Source organism: Beta vulgaris, chromosome 1 (assembly GCF_026745355.1).
Source record: "Beta vulgaris subsp. vulgaris cultivar EL10 chromosome 1, EL10.2, whole genome shotgun sequence".
Lineage (NCBI taxonomy): Eukaryota > Viridiplantae > Streptophyta > Magnoliopsida > Caryophyllales > Amaranthaceae > Beta > Beta vulgaris.
The window spans coordinates 63,073,547-63,097,687 of NC_079202.1; the positions used below are offsets into that span (position 1 = coordinate 63,073,547).

The 24,141-nt window shown below is 37.0% G+C and overlaps 1 protein-coding gene across 1 annotated transcript; it reads left to right on the forward strand.

The window, feature by feature from the left end:
• The first annotated feature begins 15,702 nt into the window (after nt 1-15,702).
• LOC125499345 (uncharacterized) lies at nt 15,703-16,254 on the forward strand. The gene has a single exon (XM_048647906.1). The coding sequence runs from the start codon at nt 15,703-15,705 to the stop codon at nt 16,252-16,254; it is 552 nt and encodes a 183-aa protein (XP_048503863.1).
• The last annotated feature ends 7,887 nt before the right edge of the window (nt 16,255-24,141 follow it).

The following is a 24,141-nucleotide window of genomic DNA, read 5'->3' on the forward strand; positions in this document are numbered from 1 at the left end:
CCGACTTATGTTACTCACAAACATCCAGCAATGGTGAGGGCGGAAGAAGCTTTACTACAAATTGTCTTACTTATCTGCTTCCAAAGCTCAGGTTGGTGATACGCGGAAGTTATCTCTATCGCTTTCCTTACAACCAAGTAGGAATCCATGTAAGAGCCAAAGAGCTCGTAGTTGTGATTTTCTTGCTTTATGTTCATTTTAGTTTTATTATTCGCCGATGTAAAAAAAATCACAAACTTCCAGCATAAAATCAAAGGCATCTTTCGAATAAGCTATATCTTTTAGCTTTGGACTCCATTAACTTTCGTTTATTCGCATCAAAACAAGAGTTTATAGGATGAATAGACATCACGACCAGTTTGACTCGAAACATACCACCCTTCTTGAGACTAGTTTAGTTGAGATGAAATATGAATACATCCCAATATTACAGATTCTCTAATTAGTACTGTATCTAAGCATCTTAGCCTGCTTGTATATGTTCACATTCTGTTCATATGTAGTGCAGCTTATAATGAGTGGACTATCTTAGAAAGGCCCGACAAGAACTTCAACAATTATAACGCCTCTATATTTCATGACCCAAAAAACTGTAATTTGGTTAATCCCTAAATCCTAATTCACAGTGAAAAACTAATACTGAAAACTTCTCTCTCTAAACAAAACCCTCTGCCTTCTCTCTACACCACAAACATCTTTTAACCCTAGAACTCGCCGGAGATCCGGCGCCGCGCTGGGCTCCGGCGGATCTCCGGCGAGTTCGATTTTTTTGCTCGTTTTGGTTTTGTTTGTTTTCGACGCGTATTACACCTTCCTTCAATCGGGTTTTCAGGGTTTTTCGGCCCTTTATTTCACCTTCTTTTCCTGGTTGTTCGCGATGTCGGCTTTCTTCGCCGGCCTTTTTCGTTCGTCGGTGCGTCCCCGTCGCCGTTTCGCACCACCACTTTTCGTTTAGTCGGTCGCCCCAGTCCTTAGTCGTTCCCCCCCGTCTGTGTGTTTTCCCCATCTCCCCTGTTTTCGTTCGTTGGTCGTCCCAGTCCTTAGGCGTTCCTCAAATCTGTGCGGTTCCTCCCCCCTCCCCTGTCCGGTGAATTTCCCCTTCCTGGTTCCCCCTGTTTGTGGTCTGTTGCTTCTGCCCACCCACGGTTTTGGCTCGGCTCAGTGGTTCTTAAATCCAGCTTCCTTGGTCAAGGTCTTTAGGTTTTCCCCTCCCCGAACCCTTTTACGAAGGTTTAGTCTAAGTTCCCCTTCCCCGTCCCCTTGGTTAGGTTTAGGTGTGGTCGAGTATCCCTTCCCCGTCCCCCGCTAGTGTTAGTTGGAGTCAGTGTCTTTAGTATGCCACGGAAGTCGTTGGTGCAAGTTCTTGACGGTATGGTTTGCCGGAGCTCTAGGTGTCGGTTGGCAGTTTCTGTTTTCTTTATTTTTCTGTTGGCATGTTTCAGCTCTGTTGTTTGTCGATCTTCTGGTTTCGGGATTGTCACTTTGGATCTTAGGATCCGTCAGTGGGGCGTAGTTCATCAAAAGAACTCGCCCCAATTTCTCGTGATGACATCATGTGTCATCACACCTAAAAAACGCATCTTGTGGGAGGCCCCCAACTTGTTTTGGGGCACGTCAAGACCTCCACCTCGTTTTTCGGGTTTCAGTCTAATGTGACTGATTTTCGAAGACCCTCGCAGCAGGGTCCGAAGTCACTCTCGAAAGTGACTTCTTTGTTCAGCGAATCAGGAGAATCCCAGGAGGCTCATCAAGGACCTTGGGATTTCGTGCCTAGTGGACAGGATCTACTAGCAGTTGTACGGCAATCTCTCTATGAAGATCGTCAGAGTTGCGTCTTTCAACAGATTTTCAATCACATCCATCTTCACTCCCCATCGCACAAGACAAAAGTTATTCGGCCTGGACTTTTTCTAGTTAATGTTTATGTTACTTTGTTTTTACGCGTTTTGCTAGTTTTTCATACTGTCTGTTGTTTCTTCTTTCTGTTTAGTTTGGTTGTATTACCATTAGGTTGTACTCCCGATTTTCATTAATGCAAATTTCCTTGATGTCAAAAAAAAAAAAAAAAAAAAATCCTAATTCTATAGAAACAATCAATCAATTGTTTTCTTATGCTAAAAAAGACCGAAAGTACGACCAAAAAGAATAATATTTTTAAATATATTTTCAATCCCAATTTCTTTAGAACTAATTAATTGTTGAAAAATTCAATGAAGAGTGCATGCTTTTATAATAACAATGTGTATGTGGCCCTGCAATTATTTGCCATATATTTTGTGAAATTGATTTCTTCCTTTTTGATCCTTTTAGTGTTTGCACGTGTTTGCACTCAAATTTACCCAAGGTGGAAAAAGGTAAATTAACCTTGATATTTTCACCCAAAATATCAGACATAGTGCTTGAATTTTATAAGTCATCTCAAATTATTACTGTAATTATGCTCATTTAGTGGGGTTAACATGAATTGATTATGTGCATTTCTTCTCCAATTATTTTTGGCTCTAAATTTTATGTACAAGATTTCTTATGATCTATCACAAAAAGTTTTTGCTAGAGTGGCCATAACCAATAATGTTAGAGTTGTAAAATTAAAGTGTCAATTTTTTATTTGCGCAAGCATAATGTAATTGTAATTTTTTTTTGTACTAAGATGATATATTATGAAACAATCTCTACAAAATATCTATGTTCGGTAGTTTCTTTTTGCTACTATATACTATTTTCTAATGAGTATTTTCAAAATGAGAATTAATTAACATTATGATTAAATCACCATTTACTAGTACTAAGATACGATAATTCCTTTTCCTTAATTATTTCCGAGTCAATATTAATTAGTGGAGCTATAATTGATTTCTTCTTTTCCTCAATTACTCCTATTATTTAACCAAGTGATCAATCTAAACTCGCAATATTAAAGTTTTATCCTTGTACTTGGTGAAGATATTTAGAAATATTGTGAGTCTTACAATATCCATATTCATCAGTTTCAATAAATTAAAACCTGAGTAAAACTACATCTGAAGACTTATTCCAGCAAATGAAAAGATTGGCAGAAAGTGTGCAAACTTTTAAGCTAACAGTAATATATATAAGGAACCAATATATAATCCTTATTCCTTATATTAAATGATGGTGGCCTTTACCTGTAAACCATGTCTAAACTTGGGATGATAGACTTGGAATGTAAGTTAGCAGAGATGAATTATATAGTTAAAATTTTAGGTCATCATGACAACTCAAAAGTGAACATAAAATACTCAAGAGGACCAGGTATTATTTCTTGAACTTACTAATGTTTGACATATGTGAAAACATATCAGGCTTCAGCTGCCTTTAACATCACACTTTTCTCACCGGTGGTTTCTTTCCCCCTCTCTCTCACACACACACACACATATATATATATACTAGTCTTATATGCACGTAAAGGTGGGTATGGGTCGGCACGCGTGCTGGCCCGACATGTTGTTCGCTATGTGGGTTGCGGGGTCTGTCACGGGCAAGAAATTTCATTTCAGGCCCGCATCGGCACGAGCCCGCGTGGGCCGGCCTGCGGGCCGAATGCTCATTTCCTTTGTTTTTAGCCTAAAAGTGTCAAAAATACAAAAAACAACATAAAACATGGGCCAAGCCCGTGGACAAAATTTGGAATTTTCAAGACCAGCACGGCCCGCCACTCACGGGCTCGAGCCCGGCCCGGCCCACCATTTCCCCCAAGCCCGCGGGCCGAGCCCGTGAACAGGCCCGACACATGCTAATGAAATCTAATGCACGCGATGCATGCGAAAACATATAAAATTTTTTATATATTATGACAAAAATAAAAATATGGTAATTTTAATTTTTTTTTGTTTAATTAAAGTAGGTAGTTGCCATATATAATAGAGATTTAAATTGATTTTGTAGTATTTATTGGTAGTCGGAAATACTTAGATACTCGAAGGTGGACACAAAAGATCAGAAGTTTACATGTAGAATAGAGATATATATCTCTAAAAGTTGATCAAACTAAGTATTTCCATAAATAAAGTTGTACTGTCCAGCATGAATCTGACAGACTGACATGATTAGTAACTTGAAATCACACCTCTGTTGGACAGAAATGGTTGTGGGGTTTTCAAAACAAAATAATTGAAAAAGGGAAAGACTTCATTAGCATAAAAGTAGTTGGAATTTCGTTTCAAAATCAAAGAAAACTCAGGTACTAGCTAGAGATATTTGTGCTTCATAGTTCGTAATTAACACCAAAACATGAAAGGAAAAAAAATCATTAAGGGATAATAATAAGATATATCAATGCAAGTATGAATCTCCTCTATCATAGCAGATGTATATGCATGAATTTACGTGGTTTATTAACAATGCATGTGTTATTAGTTACATTTACATGGTAGAGAAAAAATATATAAAACTATTAGGTTTGATGAATCTAGAATGATAGAGTTTTACTTTGATAGATTAACTAACCAACAATTTTTTTTGAAAGATCGACTAATTAAGTTCATCACTAATAAAAAGACTACTTAACTCAAACACAATATTTGAAATATTTCGTTGTAGTAGTCTTGCCTCTAACTAATTTTCTCTAGCTAACTAGTATTGTAACGCAGATAAAATGACTAATCTCACATAAACTAGGTATAGAGCAAGAGGAAGGATATCATTAATTTCTTACCAAAAGAACGAACAAATATGTAAACAATGTACAATAAAGCTATTAGAGAAAAACATTTTTAAAAGAAGTGAAAATAATGCTACTTCTTCCGTTCTGAAATAAGTGAAACGCTTCTCACTATCGAGATTATCGATGGAGAGAATGCATATACACTACTATTCTAGGAAGTCATTGTCAGACTTAGTTAAACCATGGCTGCCCAAATTCTCTATCTGATCTTCTCTGACTAGCTAGATAAATGGTGATTGGTGACAAGGTGTTAAGGGTCGTTTTCACAAAGAGCAAATAAACTTGATAGTTTCTAGAAGTTTGTTGTTGTACATCTCAATTCTCAAAGGAGTGAATAGATTTGGTAATGATGAAAAAGGTTGAATTTTTATACAAATGCATAATGTTTGTTTGTTAGAAGCAAATTAATATAATAGCAAAAATATTACTTGAATTTATTTTTTGTACAACAGACGCAGTAGTATAGGATAAGCTTGACCTTATGAGTGTTACAAGAGTCCCACAAACCGCCCAAAAGAATAAGAAGAAGAAACACATACCCACTTGACTTAAACTTGGTTTACACTGTATCTTTGTCCGCCTAAAAGCCACCTTACTTTATTTCCACCCTCTTTTCTATTTTCTCTCTTTTTGCAAATTAAAATTCATTGCCTAAATTATTCATCAATCAACTTTAAATATAATTTAATTTAGGTCTTGTTTCATTCAATTTATTTTAACTTATCTAAGATATTATAAGATAAGATAAGATAAAGAAGATGTTCTGTTCAACTTATCTTCACTTATTACAGAAAAGACAAGATAATATAAAATAAGATCAAATAAAATAAGATAAGACAAAATAAGTTGAATCAAAGAGACTCTTAATGTATCAAATCATGGTATATTTTGTTTAATTATTGGTTGAATGCAATTATATATGGCATTTTCGAAAATTTGCACTTCTAGGGAAGAAGTTATATTTTCTAGGAAGACACATTACAATATTTTCTAGGAAGACACATTACAAAAAAATTATGATAGTAAAAAAGATCTTTTACACAAATTAAAGTTTCACTAGCCTAAGAGATACAAGGTAATTAAACAATGTTCTACGGAAAATGTTTTGAGTAATCCTTAGGGTTGACAATCCTATTAGACACATTATAATATGAGTAATCCTTAGGGTTGACAATCCTATTAGACACATTATAATATAATATTGATATGCATGTAATAACTGAGAGGAGAAGTGATATAAAAATAATGTATTAATGTATTTCTTATCTAACCAATGAAAATTCAATAATAAGAGGGTTGACAAGCCTTAGAGTCACTCAATCAATCTTCATGTTCTACACTTTGTGGTATCTCGTATAACACATAGAAAGTAATGATTTAAATTTGTAGGAAGTTCTTATTTATTTTTTATCTCCTAAAAAATGAAGAAGTTGTTTAGTTGATCAGTTGCAGTAAAACTTTTCATAGAAGGTTATATTTAGTCACTTGCCTAGAAGGGAACAATTGAACTAGGTAATACTGGTTTAGCTAGGCATGGTCGCATGGAGAATGAGTCCCATATTCTCCAGCACTTCATTTTGTAAACCAAAAAACTCAAACCGAGTTTGTCATTTTCTAGGAATTTTTATTTCTCATAAACTTTCTATGACTAACAAATAAAAAACTTCGTAGAAAATATAACTCGCATAGAGTAACCTTTTGATCCGATGTTTTTGTAAACCAAAGACAGATACATATCTTCATTTTAAGAAACTTCTACTTGTCATGTAATCTATACAAATATATTAAAAGGCGTATATGACAATGTATATACACCATGCGTCACCTCTGTTATTTCACTAGAATTGTCAATTAACAAATGTAAATTTTACTTGCAACAAGGTTTGAACTCTTGACCTCTTGCTATTATAACATTACCATCTCAACCAACTTTTAATCATGCCTTAATTGTCCACCACAAAAATTTAATCTACCATCTAAGAAAAGACATAATCCAATAAGAAGCCACCATAGAAACAACCCTCTTGGTAAAAATAAACCCGGAGGCCATCGCTTTGCATTATGAAAAAAGGAAACTTCACTTACAAAACTACAGAAATAGAAGTAAGGATGTGCAAATCAATAAACATAAAAAAAAATTCAAAAAATCTATCTAGCATGGAAACTCTCATTAAGATCATGTTTCCCATTTCCGAAACTGCTCGAGAAGACAAAATTTCTTTGAAAGACCAGCGAGCTTCCTGCCTCAATGATCTTCAGCCACAAAATGATATTTTTCCCAACTAAAAATCTCTTAGCTAACTATATAGTCTATGCCCCATTATATACATCTTTTGTCGGTAATAAACAAAACTACAATAGATTTCTATGTAACAATAGTTATTTAATCCTAAATTTTGGGCTTAACGAGTAATGAACAAATGCGGTGTTCAGAGAAGTCACGTCGCCTTTCCTAGGAACGTTTTGGGAGAAAATATAACCAGGCCCAAAGAAGTCCTAAAATAATACACGCTTTCAGACTTTTTCGGGGCCCGAGCTCCGAACGCTACATAAGGACATGGGAGGTCATTATTGGAAAGAAATCATGTGGCTTTATGTTCATTTCATGACTTTATATGGAACGAATATGGATGCCTTTACGTTCATTTCATGACAATTATAGTTTTCACGAAAATGAACATATAAGATGTTTAGAGGCTTTTCCAGGCAACACAAATGGTGCCAAACACTCGCGCAACGCTACAAGTCGCATTGGCTTTCCTAGGAACGTTTCGGGAGAAAATGTGACCAGACCCATAAAAGTCCAAAAATGTCCCAGAAAAACCCAAATTTGAAAGTCATATAATACACGCTTTCGGATTTTCCCGGGTCCCGAGCTACGAACACCACGGAATGTCTCCTAGCAACAAGGGGGGTCATTGGAAAGGAGTCATGTGGCTTGGAACGAACATGTGGATGCCTTTACGTTCATTTTGAGTTTCACGAGAAATGAACAAATCGGGTGTTAGAGGCTTTTCGAGGCAAATGAATGTTGCCAAGGACCCGCGCAACGTTACAAGTCACGTCGGTACTCCTAGGAATGTTTCGGGAGAAAAAATGACCAGGCACGGACCAGTCCAAAAATGGCCCAAAAACGTCCAAATTGAAGGTTATAATACACGTTTTGGGACTTTCTCGGGGCTCAAACTCCGAACGCTACGGGATGCCTCCTAGGACCATGGGAGGTCATTGGAAAGAATTCATGTGGCTTCGAACGAATATATGGATGCCTTTACGTTTATTTTGAGGCAATTTTAGATTTCACGGGAAATGAACAAATGGGGGTGTTTAGAGGCTTTTCGTGGTAACACACAATCTTCATCTACGGAAGCGTTAGGCTATGTTCTCTTCAACTTATTTTAACTTATTTCAGAAAATATAAGATAAGATAAGATCATATCAAATAAGATACGATCATAAGTAGGGATGGCAGTGGGGCGGGTCAAGTAGGGGACTTGCTCCATCCACGCTCAACTGTCATCCCTAATCATAAGATAAGATAAAAGATGTTAAATACAAATAAACTATCCTATAAAATAAAAGAAGGTAAGACAAAATAAGTTGAATCAAACGGATTCTTAATGATAGCATATTGACAACCTATCAACACTTTTCCCCATCATTTGAAACCACGTTTTTCTAGTAGTTAAATGGGTTGTTGGCTTAAGACTCCTCGAACTTCCATCTCTCAGTATGAACCTCAAATTATGACCTGTAATGTGATTATGTGAAGTATAGTCCTTAGTTCTTCAATTTTCTTAAGCTAAGCAACGTTTCATCAATACTTTATCCTTTAGAGTGGGAGACATCATATATACTTCAATTTGATAATACTAATTTAGGTAAACCCAACATCTATACCTTGCCATATGGAGCAATATTAGCCACAAAATTAAATAAAAAATTTGCTCAGATTTGGGTAAATTTCTTTTTTCATGTTCATGAATGATAGCACATAGCACCCAATTAAATATATATATCAACCAGATTAACAACTCTTAAAAAGGAAGTTTAAATAATAGCTGCAAGCATACTAATCGAATTTAATAATCAGAATCATACTATTTTAGATTTATGGTAACAACAACCTGCCGTGTAGCAACATACAGTAGATCACAAGAACTTAATTTTTAATATCTCTATTATATAAGGGAAGGGGGAGCAATGGTGTCCTCTTTTGAAATGCCTATTTTGACCCCTTCCCATTCTAAATTACAATTTCACTTACAAATCAAAGAGGGCTTCAACAAAAATACCAAAATATAATTATACAAATCACTCACAAGTCAACTAAAATCATAAATTGCATAATTTACGTTATGGAAATCACTAAAATGAGAAAACTTTATAAAAACTTAAAAATTCACTTACAAACTACAACCTATGAAAAAATTGACTTGAAATCAAAATGTCCACTTTCTTTACAATTTATGAAATACTGTACTTAATTCAAAAATCAACTAAAAAATTATAATATTAGAAATCATAAATAAATTCAATAAAATTTTCATTTTGTTCATAGAATTTAACTTTGAAAAGTAAAAAAAAAAAAAAAAAAAAAAAAAGAATGGTGAGAGACTTAAGTGACAGAAACTAAACCAATCAATTTTTGCAACTAATAAAAACAATTATACTTTGTATGTCTAATGTTCAAATTTTGACTCTTACGCCGAAGAAAATCGAGTTTCCGTTTCGAAAAAAGTTCAAGCACGCATCGCGTGCAAAAATATCTAGTATCTAACTAGTGAGAGTCTCAGGTGATATACGCGTTGTTATATTTAAATTAGTATTTTGGCTCGGGTGATTCCCCGACTTAATTACAATTATAAAATATAGCGTTATTCATAAATTTCATAATTGATCATATTAGGGATTCGTAATATTCTATCTAGTGCAAAATTGTAAAGTTGACGTTATGGCATGATAAGTTGTTCAAACAAATCTTCCAGAAGAATTAGAGATAAAATAACAATTTTAACGAAATTTGGGTAAGAGGATGTTATTACTTAATAAAAAAGGTTAAAAATCAAAAAGTTTGTCCACAAGTTTTTATAATAAAACATATAATTATAAGAATTTATTATGCTTTACTTTGAAACATTAAGCATTGAAATTGTAATGAATTAATAGTTTTACTCTCACATTTCATTTCAAAGATCATGTGTTCGAATCCTAATAATTACTCATTGTTAATATTTTTGATTGAGATTATAAACATGTGTATTAGAAGTTTCAAAAAAGTACCACGTGGCACCGTTCCTTTGATAGGAACGCCTTTTAATATATTTGTTTACAATATGGTCTCTTTATTACCATAAAAGTATTACGTTCTTTTAATGGGGGTACAACTATGAGACGTTATTATAATTTATTTTGAAATACTAAACAATGATGTTATATTGGATTTGTGGTTAAGTTATCACTTTTTATTTTAAAGGTCACATGTACTATATAAAATATTTTTTTTAATATATAGTATAAATGGATAGATAGCTTTAATTTTAAAAAATCTATTTGTAGTCGAGGGAGCCTACTCGACTTCAATCCAACTATTCCCTCTGTTGCAAATTATAAGTCATTTTAGCTAAAAGTATTTGTTTCAAAATATAAGACATTTTACATTATCAATGCTGATAATGAGGCTTGCCCTCCTATATTACCTTCTTCCTGTGCTTTTCAAGCTGCCTTGATTGATTATTCCTCTCAGGAGGTTGGTGAGGGTGTAGGTTGTGATTTTGCTCCACCCTCTGGTACTGATATTGAGCTCTCTCCTATTCCTCTTCAAGTTGTCTATCCAGGTGAGTTGTTCCAAGGTAATCAATTTGGACCCTTGGTCCAGTTAGATGAACCACAGTATGGTGGTTTTTCTATTTTCGAGTCTGATGTGGAGAATGATACTATGATTCTTCACGATGAGGAAAAATTTTGTGATGATGTTGCTGTTAACCATGAATCCTCCTTTCATTCTATTGATTCAGCTAGCTCTATTGTTAGGCATATCAGTACATTGGGTGTTGAGCAGGATCCTCCTATGGAACCCACTTCTCTTTCTAGTGCTGCTAAGAGAAGGAAAGGTAATAGTGAGGAAGATTCTGCCTCCTCAGGTCTGAAGAGAGCTAAAGCCTAAAATGTTTTATGAAAGATGGTAAGTTCTTTTTTGGGGTGTCAGTGGGTTCTCAGTATAGCTTGCTGGCTTGTTGGTTAAGTATGGAAGCTAGTGGTAGTAAGGCATTAATCTGGACCAACTTTTTGTGGATTGTAAATAATTTTGTTCTTCTAATGCTATGTGAAACTTATTCTCTTAATCTTGCTAGGATATTGAGAAGATGGAGGTTTTGTTTCTCATATTTTGTAATGCTTCCCACTGCCAGATTGCTTAATGACATCCATTTCTTTATTAGCTTTCAGTTGTGTATTGGGTTGTGGCCCGTTGGTTTTGTACGTTCTTTGATCAATGTTAATGGGTGTTTTATGGTTGTTTTTCATTTTAGAACTTTCATTGTATCTCGTTTAATTGGCTCTATTATGAAGGACTCTGATTATTATGTTGTTTTGACTAGTATGTGTTGGTTCTGTTTATTGTTATGTAAGATTCATATTAGTGATGGTTTTCTAGTAATATTTTTTCTTGTCATAAGAGTTTCTTTCTTCAATTTATATAGCCACCCTAACGTTTTTTCTGTGATGCGGTTGATTTGGTTATTAAGGGGCCACAGCATGAATGTCTATTGTCTCTTACAAAAGCATTTTATTTTTGTGGCTCCAGGTCATGATTTAAATAGAATTAAAGGGTTAGTTTTTATTCGATTCATTTTTGTTAATATAATAAGAGACTCTTTCTGTTTCTTTTTTAGCAATTTAACTATTGCTATGGCTATATCCAATGTTGGTGGGATTTATTATCTTAGAAACCGATTGTATGGAAGATCATGCAAACTTGAATTTTGGCTATGGTCTATAGGCGGTGATCAGGCAAGTTTTATTTGTCTAAATTTCCTAATAAAATGAATATTAGTTTTTGGAATATTAGAGGGTGTAGAAGACATCTAGCCATGGAAGAAGTTAAAGATTTTAGCTTAGCTAATAAAGTTCAAATCATGATGTTATGTGAAACTAAAGCTCAAATTCCACCAAGTGATGGGTGTGTTAGATATTGTGGGTTTCAGCACTATGATTATCTCCCTTCTTTGGGGTTAGCAGGTGGTATTTGGCTATTTTGGAAAGATAATGCTTCTAATCCCTTCACTCTATCAATTCTTTATAAAAATGAAAGGTTTTTAGCTTGTAATATTAGCCTCTTATCTATGGATTGTTCATTTGTCGTGATTTTTTTATATGCACCCCCGAATTATGCGCAGAAACAACTCTTTTGGGATGATTTAATTAATTACATTAAGACAATCGATAGCCCTTTTATGTTACTAGGAGATTTTAACGAACTTAGTTCTCGAGAAGATAAACAAGGAGGTGCACCTTTTCAATTTTCTCGCTTAACATATATGAATCTCCTATTTGATTCTATAGAATGTGTTGAATTACCTTTTGAAGGTAGCAAGTTCACATGGAGGAAAAAAATTCATGGACCTAATAATATACTAGAAAGACTAGATAAAGGGGTAGTTTGTATTAACTGGTTAAGGTTATTTCCAGGTACCAAACTCCTTAACCATAACTTTTCTTCGTCCGATCATTGCCAGGTTTCGGTTTCCTTAAATATTAGACAAGCTAGAAAAGCTCCCCCGTTTAAGTTTAATAAACTTTGGACTACACGCAAAGATTTTGATTGTTTGGTAAAAAAAACATGGTGCACCCGCTTTCAAGGCTCTTTTATGTATTGTCTCACAAGGAAATGTAAACTTCTTAAAGAGAGGGTAAAATGTTGGTCTACTACGAGATTTGGCAATATTTTTAGGCAGCTTAGGAATGTAGAAGCAAGGTTGAAAGTGATCCAGAGTGAGTTAAGCTTAAAGGAGGACTGTTCCTACCTTATATCGCTTCAGAATAAGTTTCTTGCAAAACAAGCTAAATTACTTCATTTTCAAGATATTCATTGGAAGGTTAAGGCTAAGGCAAATCATATAAAGTTAAGCGATGCCAATACTAAGTATTATCATTCATGTGCTACGATTAGGAAAAATCGGAACCTCCTCAATTCTATTCAAGACCCTCAAGGAGGAGTGGTTTCTATCCAGTAAGAATTGAAGAATGTTTTACAGCAGCTTTTAAACAACGGTTCACGTCTAATAGTAGTTGTTCTTTTGATGTAAACACAGATTTTGGTCTTCTAGATGAAATAATATCCGAGGATGATAATGTTTTTTTTATGTAGAGAGGTTACATATGACGAAGTTAAAGAAGCTACATTCGATTTAGCTCCTAATAAAGCTCCTGGACCGGATGGTTATCCACCTTTCTTTTTTCAGAAGTATTGGCCCTTAGTAGGTAACTCGGTGTTTAGAGCTATTAAAGCGTTTTTTCACTCAGGAAAATTGCTAAAAGAAATTAATCATACTTTTATCACTTTAATTCCTAAGATTGATAATCCTTCTAATCCTAATCACTTTAGGCCAATTAGTTTGTGCTCGACTACTTATAAGATTATTGCTAAAATTCTAGCTAATAGGTTAAAGTTGGTTCTTGGGAAAATTATTCACCCCCTACAAGGTGCTTTTGTACCAGAGAGACTGATTCAAGATAATGTGCTGTTAGCGCATGAAGTTTTTCACTCTTTTAAGAATAAGAAAGGGGTATCGGGGTGGTTAGCTATTAAACTCGATATGGAAAAAGCTTATGATAGATTAGAATGGGAATATATTTTTGTTACTCTAGACAAGTTAGGATTCTGTACTAGGTGGGTTGAATGGTTGAGACAGTGTATCACTACGGTCTCTTTCTCAGTTTTAGTCAATGGCATTCCAGGTGAAAAATTTACTCCGCAAAGAGGTATTCGTCAAGGAGACCCTTTATCGCCATATATCTTTATTTTATGTGCGGAAATTTTGGCAAGGGAATTATATCATGCTAGTAAGACTGGTACTAAATCTTTAGGTGTCACTTTAGGCCATTCGGGAGTTAAAATCCCGTTCTTAACTTTTGCCGATGATACGATGATTTTTGCCAAAGCTTCGGAGGAGAGCTGTCGTATTATTAGAACTGTGTTAGATAAGTACTGCAAGATGTCAGGTCAACTAGTAAATTTTCATAAGTCGGCTTTTCAGTGTACTCAAAACGTGTCCGAGATTTTTTCTTCAAATTTTGCGGAAATTTTACAAATGGAAAAGTCATTTTCGTTAGGTAAGTATCTAGGATGCCCAATTATAGATTCAAAAGTTACTAATGCAACGTTTTCTGATCTCCAAGAAAAAGTGTCGTCTCAGTTGACGAAGTGGAAAGCGAATTCTTTGTCCCAAGCAGGGCGTACGGTATTAGTTCAGTCAAATTTAGCTACGAAAGCTAATTACCAAATGCAAAGTTTCTGTTTGCCGCCTGCTATTCTTTCTTCCCTTGATAAGTGTTATCGTAATTTCTTTTGGAATAAAGCTTCTGAAGCGAAGTCCCCAAATTTGATTGGGTGGGATAAGGTTTGTAGTCCTAAAAAATTTGGAGGGTTAGGTCTTCGAAAAGCTAAGATCACTAATAATGCGCTTCAATTCAAGCTGTTATGGAAGCTTTTGGATTCTCCCGATAATCTTTGGGTTCAACTAGTTCAGAGAAAATACTTAAAGAATGAAGATTTATTTTCATATAAAACTAAAACGAATGTTTCTTGGCAATGGCGAAGACTTATGAATCTTAGAGGTGCTTTTAGGAAAGGGCTGAGATGGATAGTAGGAAATGGGGAAAACATCTCCTTTTGGTATGACGTTTGGATATTTAAGACGGCTCTGGGTGATAGTTGTATTATTCCCAGTGGGTCGGAGGATTTAAAAGTTAGTTTCTTTATTAATCATGATAGACAGTGGAATGTCTTATTGCTTAGACAATTTGTTCCACTAGAAATTTCTAATTCTATAGCTAAGTATTTCCTCCCGACTAATTCGGATCATGATAAAAGGGTATGGGGCCTTGCTCCTGATGGTAAGTATTCTGTTAAATCAGGGGTGGAGTTGCTCCAAGGACTTAGTAGGCACCAAGGTCCCCCTTCGGCTTTTAGTTGGATTTGGAAAATGAATATTCCCCCAAAGATTAGATTCTTTTTATGGAAATTATGTCACTATGGTCTTCCTACTAAGAAAAGATTAGAATTAAGCCATGTTTTTCTTCCGATGGAATGTGTGTTTTGTAACCACAACTCGGAGAGTGTAGAGCATTTATTTTCTAAATGTCCATTTACGATGGATGTGTTTGAGGCGCTTAGTGAGTTGATGGATTGGCCTATTCCTCCCCTAATTGAGGATGATGTTCCTTCTCACGATTTCTTTCTTTCTCTTCATTCTTCTTTCTCGGCGTCTCATGTGGAATGCATTGTTATTGTGTGGTGGTTTGTGTGGTATGCGCGGAATGGGGTTATTTTTCGCCAGGAATCGGCTTCCCCTCGTAAGGTTAGTCAGATGGTTAAAGCTTTTGTTCACAATCTCTCTATTTCAGGTGCGGTAGTAGCAAAAGTGGATTCTAGTTTTTCCCTCTCGGCAGGTCGCACTGGAAAGTAGAGGTGATCAAACATGGCCCGGCCCGCTGGCCCGGCCCGGCCCGGCCCGTTTTTGGGCCGGGTTTGGGCAGAATTTTTCGGCCCGCGGGCCGGGCCGGGCCCGGCCCGGTCATTTTTTTTTTTGTTTTTGGGCGGGCTTTGGGCAAGCTAAAAACGACTTTTTAGTCTATTTTTTGGCCCGGCCCGTTTTGGCCCGCAAAAGCCCGCTAAGCCCGGCCCGAAATAGCGGGCTTTGGACACAAAAATTCGGCCCGAATTTAGGCCCGGCCCGGCCAATGGGCAAATTTTTTTGGCCGCGGCCCGGCCCGAACCCGGCCCGGCCCGGCCCATGATCACCTCTACTGGAAAGAGGTCCGCAAGGGATCAGGTAGTTTGGACCCCCCCTCCGACCGATTATTCTAAGCTTAATTTTGATGGGTCAAAGTTGGCCAGTGGGCAGGCCGCGTTTGGGTTTGTTATTCGTGATTCTGAAGGGTTAATCCAATTATGTGGTGCTGGGTCTTTGGATGTTGATGCATCTATTTTAGAGGCAGAGGCTATGGGTCTCCGGGAAGGTATTAGAGGGGCTAGATCTCTCGGAATTACTAAGATAATGGTGGAAGGGGATAATTTGGCTGTCGTTAATGCTATCAAGCAGGTTTGGAAGATCCCTTGGACAATTCATTCAATTATAGTTGATACAGCAAAAGATTTGGCCCAATTTGAAGATTTTCAAGTGAGTCACGTTTTTAGAGAAGCTAATGCGGCAGCTGACTGGATGGCTCATCGTGGTCATTCGACGGTTTCAACTACTTACTGGTTTGATGTTTCTGTTTTATCTTTCTCTATAATCATCCGCAAGGATGCTTTAGGGTGGCCCAAATCGTGGGATCCTCCCTAGTTTCTCTCTTTCCTTCTTAAAAAAAAAAAAAAAAAAAAAAATGTAAAATTATATGTAATTTTATACTATCAAGATAATAAGATTATAGATTATATTATTCAATACAATATTTAATGTCAATTTTTTTATTACCTATGCAAATCTAACTAAAACTAACTAAATTATTAATATGCGTAAAAGTGGTTACATGCCTTATAATTTAAAACGAAGGGAGTAATATATAATCAAGTTAGGATAAACCCAATATAATCAAGGGTAAAACTCTCTCATCAAGTGCTAATGCATTTTGAGAGTTCAATTACCTGGAGAGACCAAGACCTCTAACTAAATTAAACAAAAAAAACTTTACTACTAATCGAGCACCTATTAGTCTATAATTAATTATTTATCATATCAAGGTATGATAACATCAAGTGAATGATTAATTAACAAATTTTTCTAAAAGAAAATGGAGTATTACTTTTACGTTTAGTTAGTGTATAACAGAATCTTGCACAAGATCCTATTAAAAACCTTTTAACACGCGATGCCTGAAATTCCTTCATTCTCTCTGATACAACCAAAAATAAGACAATGATGGAAGATTAAAGTGACATTTCAAAACTATATAATACTCCTTTCTTTTTCTCTATCTAGACTAGTTTATACATTGTCGTGTTTTAGGTCCGGTTCTGTTTAACTTATTATAATTTATTTAATATCTTATAAGATAAGATTAGATTAGATAAGATAAGATCAAATCAAATAAAATCGGATAAGATAATTAAGATAAAACAAAATAAGTTGGATCATACAGACCTTTAGTAATTACTACATTTGAGTTTAACTTTATGTTTATTAATTTTTAGATGTTCTTTTTGTTTTAATAGTTTTTAATTTATACGATGTTCTCTTAAAAGAGGAATGGATCATATAAGGGCCCCATATAGTTGATTAATTATGGACCAACTTGTTGTAATTGGTGGGAATTTTCAGATAAAATTAAGGATAATATTAGCATCACATAGAATAAGGAGTCACATATTTTAGAATAGTTATTGTCTCTTTCAATTATATTAACGATGTTAATTGCTTAATATATTAGTAAATTTTGGAAGAAACTTGGACGGTAGATTAAGGAAGATTGTAATGATTAAGTAAATATAATTTTGTGTTTTACATTTTGTCTCTATGATGTGTGGGGACCACTTCAGGAGCTTGTTTGTTGGATATTGGATTAAAGGATGAGCTATATGTAGCTAGGTTGTTGCACCCCTCCAAATTATCTACTTATTAGAAGGATATTAATTTTTTTTTTTCTATGGAAGAAGGAATCCAAAGCTTATATTTGAGAGTATGACATCTTATATGTTTATATAGAATCAGTATTTGTTTAACAAATATTGTCTTTGTGTGTTTAAACAAACAGTGTTTGTCTGTAAGTAAATAATGTTCATGTTAAATAATGAAAAATGTACACATAAAAAGTATATGTTTATAAAAACACAAACTTTATGAGTTATATCTACTTATTACATGTTTATCATTTTTCATATACATGAAAACAAAGTAAAAAAGAAAATTGTCAAATGATCCAAGTTGATAGAATAGAATATTTTTTGTAGACCTGGGCATGAACCAGACCAGGCTGGGCCAGTCACGAGCTCGGCCCGCGGGTTTGGGGTAATGAAGTTTCAAATTTTGTCCACGAGTCTGCAGACCGGGCCCATGTTTTATGTTGTTTTTTCGAATTCTTGTTAGTTTTAGACTAAAAACAAAAGGAAATGGTGGTGGGGTCGTACTGGGTCGGGGCTGAAATAAAATTCTTGAGCATGGCAAGCCCATGACCCACTAGCGAACAACGGGACAAGCCAGGCCTCGAGCAGCCTCGGATTGGGACAAACCGTGCCGACCCAGGTCGACCCGCGTGCTAGCCTGCCCCCATGCCCACCTCTAATTCTGTGGATATATATTCTGTAAATAGATATCTAATATATTGTGAAATATAATATATAATATTAGGTTAAAGCTTGCCTTTCTCATTGATCACTTTACAATATATATATGTGTACATAATAGGAAACCGCTATACAAAGAATATTATCTACAAGGAAACTTGCCACTAAAGTATATATGCGTATCACCCCCCCTCAAGTTGGACATGGGTAGGATCAAGAATGCCCAACTTGGATAATAACAAATCAAACTGTGCTTCCCAAGAGCCTTAGTAAATATATCAGCAAGCTGGGCCTTGGTGGAAACATAAGAAGGAGAGATAAGGCCATCAATGATTGCATCCCGAACAAAATGACAATCCACCTCAATATGTTTGGTGCGCTCATGAAAAACAGGGTTCTTCGCAATATGTAAGGCAGACTGACTATCACAGTACAGAGGAATAGCCTTGGGATGATGAACACCCAAGCTCAATAACAACGCCTTCAACCACTTTAACTCACAAGTGATGGGGCCATAGAGCGATACTCAGCTTCAGCAGACGAGCGAGAAACGGTGTGCTGTTTCTTAGTCTTCCAGGAAATAGGAGAAGAACCTAAGAAAACCAGCCAACCCGAGAGAGAACGACGAGTGATGGGACATGCAGCCCAATCAGAATCACACCACCCCTGCAAAGACAGCGCACTGTCGGCGCGCAAAAGAATACCCTGACCAGGAGTACCCTTCAAATAACGAACCACACGTAAAGCAGCATCCCAGTGCTCGCTACGGGGTTCCTGCATGAACTGAGACAAGACATGAACTGAGTAAGCTAAATCAGGACGTGTGACAGCCAAGTAAATGAGGCGACCTACAAGACGACGATAGGCCGCAGGATCTGACAGCAAGGGGCCAGAAGCAAGAGCAAGCTGATGATGCTGCTCAATAGGAAACCCACACGGTTTAGAACCTAACAAACCAGTCTCAGAAATGATGTCAAGAGTATACTTGCGCTGACAGAGAAAGATACCAGAAGAGCTACGAGCCACCTCAATGCCAAGAAAATACTTTAGCGACCCCAAATCCTTCATTTTAAAGCAATCAGACAAGTAAGCTTTGAAGGACGAAAGCGCTGCAGAATCATTACCAGAAATGATGAGGTCATCAACATAAACAAGCACATTAAGCTGAGTAGACTGACGAGTGTAAGTGAAGAGAGAATAATCAGAGTAAGACTGCAGAAAACCATAATCACGCAAAGCGGTAACCAGTTTAGCAAACCAACAACGAGGAGCTTGCTTCAAGCCATAGAGAGACTTGCGGAGACGACAAACCAGATTGGGATTAGAAGAAGCAAAACCAGGAGGAAGCTTCATATAAACCTCCTCCTCCAAGTCACCATGAAGAAAGGCATTATGAACATCCATTTGATGAAGTTCCCAATTTTTGGAAGCAGCAATAGCCAAGAAAGCCCGAACAGTGGTCATTTTAGCAACAGGAGCAAAAGTCTCAGTATAATCAATGCCAGCCTCCTGATGATTACCCAACACAACCAGGCGAGATTTGAGGCGCTCAACCTCACCAGTAGAATGAAATTTTGTGCGATACACCCACTGACTCCCCAAAGCTCGTTTCCCAGGAGGAAGCTCCTCCAGAGTCCAAGTACCATTAGCTTCTAAAGCCTGTATTTCATCCTGCATGGATGCCTGCCATCCATCACTTCGCATAGCCTCCTTGAAAGACCGCGGTTCAGAGGTAGAAACAACAGCTGCAACAAACTTCAAATAATTTGCAGAAAAATTTGAACAATTTATGTAATGAGCTATAGGATAGGGAGTACCTGAAGGAGAAGATGGAGAGGCAGTAGAGACAGAAGGGCCATCAGAGACGACAGTGTGCGTAACATAATCTTTGAGCAAAACGGAAGGGACCTTAGTCCTCAACCCACGGCCCAAATCATTTGGAGGAGCAGAAAAAGCGGGCGGCCCAGCAGGTGCAGCTGGACCGGGTGATGCCGCGGGCGGCCCAGCAGGTGCGGGCGAAGAGAGAGGAGAGGCAGGTGGGCCGGACTGCTCGGGCGATAGGGGAGAAGAGACGGTTGGGCGGGCTGGATTTATGGGCTGAATCGGTTCGGTTGTGGACCGAGAGACGGGAGAGGAAAGCTCATTTGTGGGCAAGGGCTCATTTGTGGACAAGGGAGAAGTGGAGGATCATTTGTGGGCAAGGGAGAAGGTGTAGGCTCATTTGTGGGTACATTTGTGGGTACATCGGTGGGTATATGTGAGGGCTCATGAATAGGATCAAACTCAGCAAAATCAAAATGCACCAAGTCATCATAAGGGGGCACCACAGTGTGAACATCAATATTAACATCATCAGGAGAAGGCAAAGGGATACACATCTTCAAAAAATTTAACATCCCGAGAAACAAAAAATTCTTTGGAGTCAAGATCATACAACCTCCATCCCTTCTTCCCAAAAGGATAACCAACAAACACACATTTCCGACTACGACTAGCAAACTTGTCACCTTTGGTTTTGTGATTATGAGCAAAACAGAGACACCCAAAGGTACGAATAGCAGCATAAGCAGGGGAAAAACCAAAGAGAATATCAAATGGAGATTTATTTTGTAAGAGAGGAGAAGGGGTGCGGTTAATTAAATGAGCTGCAGCAAGAACACTTTCCCCCAAAAATAAATAGGAAGATGAGCTTGAAAGCGAAGAGCACGGCCAACATTCAAGATATGTTGATGTTTGCGTTCCACTCTCCCATTTTGTTGAGGAGTAGCAACACAAGAGGTTTGAAAAATAATGCCAGAAGCAGAGAAATAATCAATCAAGCAATTGAATTCAGTTCCATTATCACTTTGAACAACTTTAATAGTTTGAGAAAATTGACGCTCAACCATAGCTACAAAATTCATAAACATACCAAACACCTCAGTTTTATCCTCCATCAAATAAACCAAACAGCTCTAGAAAAATCATCAACAATAGTCAAAAAATAACGAGCACCACAAGATGATACATGTCTGTAAGGACCCCACAAATCACAGTGAATCTTTTCAAAAATTCTACTAGCCTTACTATCACTCAAAGGAAACTTGTCTCTAGTATGCTTAGCACGAAAACAAACTTCACAAGCTTTATTCGACAAACTACCCACATGACCACATAGGGGAGGAAGTAACTTCACCACTTTCTCCGAAGGATGACCCATACGACGATGCCACAAATCAAACTCCGCAGAAGCACCATTCACAGCCACTGAATGCACACTGTCACCTCCGTTGAAGTAGTATAGCCCATCCACCCTACGACCCGTTCCAATCAGCTCCTTCATGCGGTCCTGTATAGCACACATGGAAGAGTTAAATTGAACAAAACACTGCAAATCATTAGTCAGTTGTGCAACCGAAAGTAAACTACAACTAAACTGAGGAACAAGAAGAACATTATGCAAAGTAATAGAATCAGACAAGCGAACCGACCCCTTTTGAGTAGCCACAACAGTGCTACCATTAGGGAGACCAACAGGGCAGGAAGAAATAGAAACCAAATCAAACATGCCAGAGATATCACCAGTAACATGATGCGTAGCACCACTATCAATAATCCAGGAAGTGGAAAGAAACGTACCGCTAAGACGATCATCAGAAACCTTAGCAGAACCAAATATACCAGCTAAAGCTTTCCACTGCTCAGGAGTGAAAAGTGATGAGGATGCATCGGTCGAAGAAGGAGTAGCCACAGCATGAGCCGTGGCCTTAACAGCGCCACGCCCACGGCCGAGAGATGGCTTCGAGGCACGAGACTTGGGATCCATGCCCTCAGGATAACCCACCAATTCATAGCATGTACTAACATCATGGCCATGCTTTTTGCAATGAGAACAAGCTAACAAAGTCCAACAACGAGAAATATCGTGGCCGGTTTTGTGACAATGAGAACACGGGGTTCGGTCCGTGGAACCCCTGCCACGGCCAGCAGCAGCCCGGACAGTGAACCCGAGAGCAGGTGGGGCGTCATCCACCGTGGCCTTGGCCGTGCGTACACGCTCCTCTTGCACACTAAATGGTACGCACGGTCAAGGGAAGGAAGGGGCTCAGTAGACAATATTTGGGTACGCAAACGAGCATAAAATTCAGAATATAAACCCATAAGAAAGTCATGTAATTTCTGCGTTTCCCGACGAGCCTCATGTTCGGCCCCGCTTGACACGCCACACAACAAGTACATGTAATTAAGGGTTCATGTTTCGATAATTCTTCCCACAATACATTCAATTTGCCATAATACGTGGAAACACTCATGGATTTAGTTTGTTCACACTTTGCAATACTAGATTTTATTTGATGAATTCGGGGCCATTAACAGTAGCAAAGCGAGTTTTAAGATGAAGCCATAATTTACGAGCCTCACGAAACTTAGTAAGCGTACCTTTAACCTCAGGAGAAATAGTGTTCATCATCCACGAAACCAACATGGCATTAACCGTGAGCCAATCGGACTCGGTGTAGGGGGCGACGGGGCCGGTGATGGTACCGTCAAGAAAACCGATTTTGCGCCTGGCTTGAAGCGCGAGCAAGAGATCCCCGACCAATCTTCAAAGTTATCGTGCGTAAGACGAGAGGGGGTGATAAAATCGCCAGGACGATCGCCATGGCTGAGAAAAAACGGGCTATTGATATCAGGTTTAGGAAAGGACGACTCGCCGGAGTCTTTGTCGCCGGCCATGAGGCGGCGGCGGCTGGGAAAAAAAAACGGCGGAAGCGAGAGAGAGAGAAAAAACTAGGGCTCCGATACCATGTGAAATATAATATTAGGTTAAAGCTTGCCTTTCTCATTGATCACTTTACAATATATATATGTGTACATAATAGGAAACCGCTATACAAAGAATATTATCTACAAGGAAACTTGCCACTAAAGTATATATGCGTATCATATATACTTCCTCTGTTTAGAAATAGTTGCACCATTTCATGTTTTCACGCTTGTCAATGTATTATTTCAAATATTAATATGTCTAATTATCAATAAGTAAAAATTATAAAAAGTTGATATTAGAAAAAATATACATTGAGAGGAGTCTAATAAGATCTTATATGGCTATGTTTTTCCTAAGGTATAAATCACCATAAACAATCAAAGTGTGAAATGTGAATAGTTTTTTTTTTTTTTTTTTGAAAGGAAATGTGAATAGTAAATACTATGCAAATGGTGCAGCTATATTGAGGAAATATATATATATTTTCTAACAGAATTAAGAGTTTACGACTATCATATAAATATTAGTGCCAAATCAACTCTAAATCTAAGCCCACTTAATTAGTGATCAAACCGGCCAGTTGAAGAAAGGAAGACATGCATATATTCTGAAATAATCTTTGCAACATTAAACAACTTGACAAGATAAATTAGAAAGGGAGCAATAATATTTGGCATAATAATAACAATAATAATGTATATATTGTGAATTAATCATAGTATCACTATATTACGCACTACCTTCTTACTTGAGCAATATCAAATGATTTCCATTAATCAAAACTCATATCTTTATAACGGAAAGTGCATTGTTAGTGATGATGTGTCGTCACAAATGCGGCGGTCATAATCTTGCAACATTTTTGTACTTCTTAACAACGTGATTCTAGTTTCCTCCAAGTAAATGCTCTTGTCTCCCCACTTTTATTGGAAACAAAAAAAACCCTTCACGCGTAAATTGAAAACAATTGTGCTATCTTATTATATACTTCACGCGTAAATTGAGAAAAAAGTATTTATTGTTAATGGCTACACAATCAAGGTAACATAATATAATGTGATGACTTGATCTTATATAATATATGTGCTCGTTTTTCCCTTAAAAAAATATAATATAATGACTCAATAATGCATATAATAATAATTAAATTAACAAACTGAATTTTGGATAGGAAAAAAATCCTCATCCCATAAATAGACA

Excerpts from the sequence above, each read along its gene's own strand:
- LOC125499345 (XM_048647906.1), top strand. The coding sequence starts at position 15,703 with ATGATCACCTCTACTGGAAAGAGGTCCGCAAGGGATCAGGTAGTTTGG.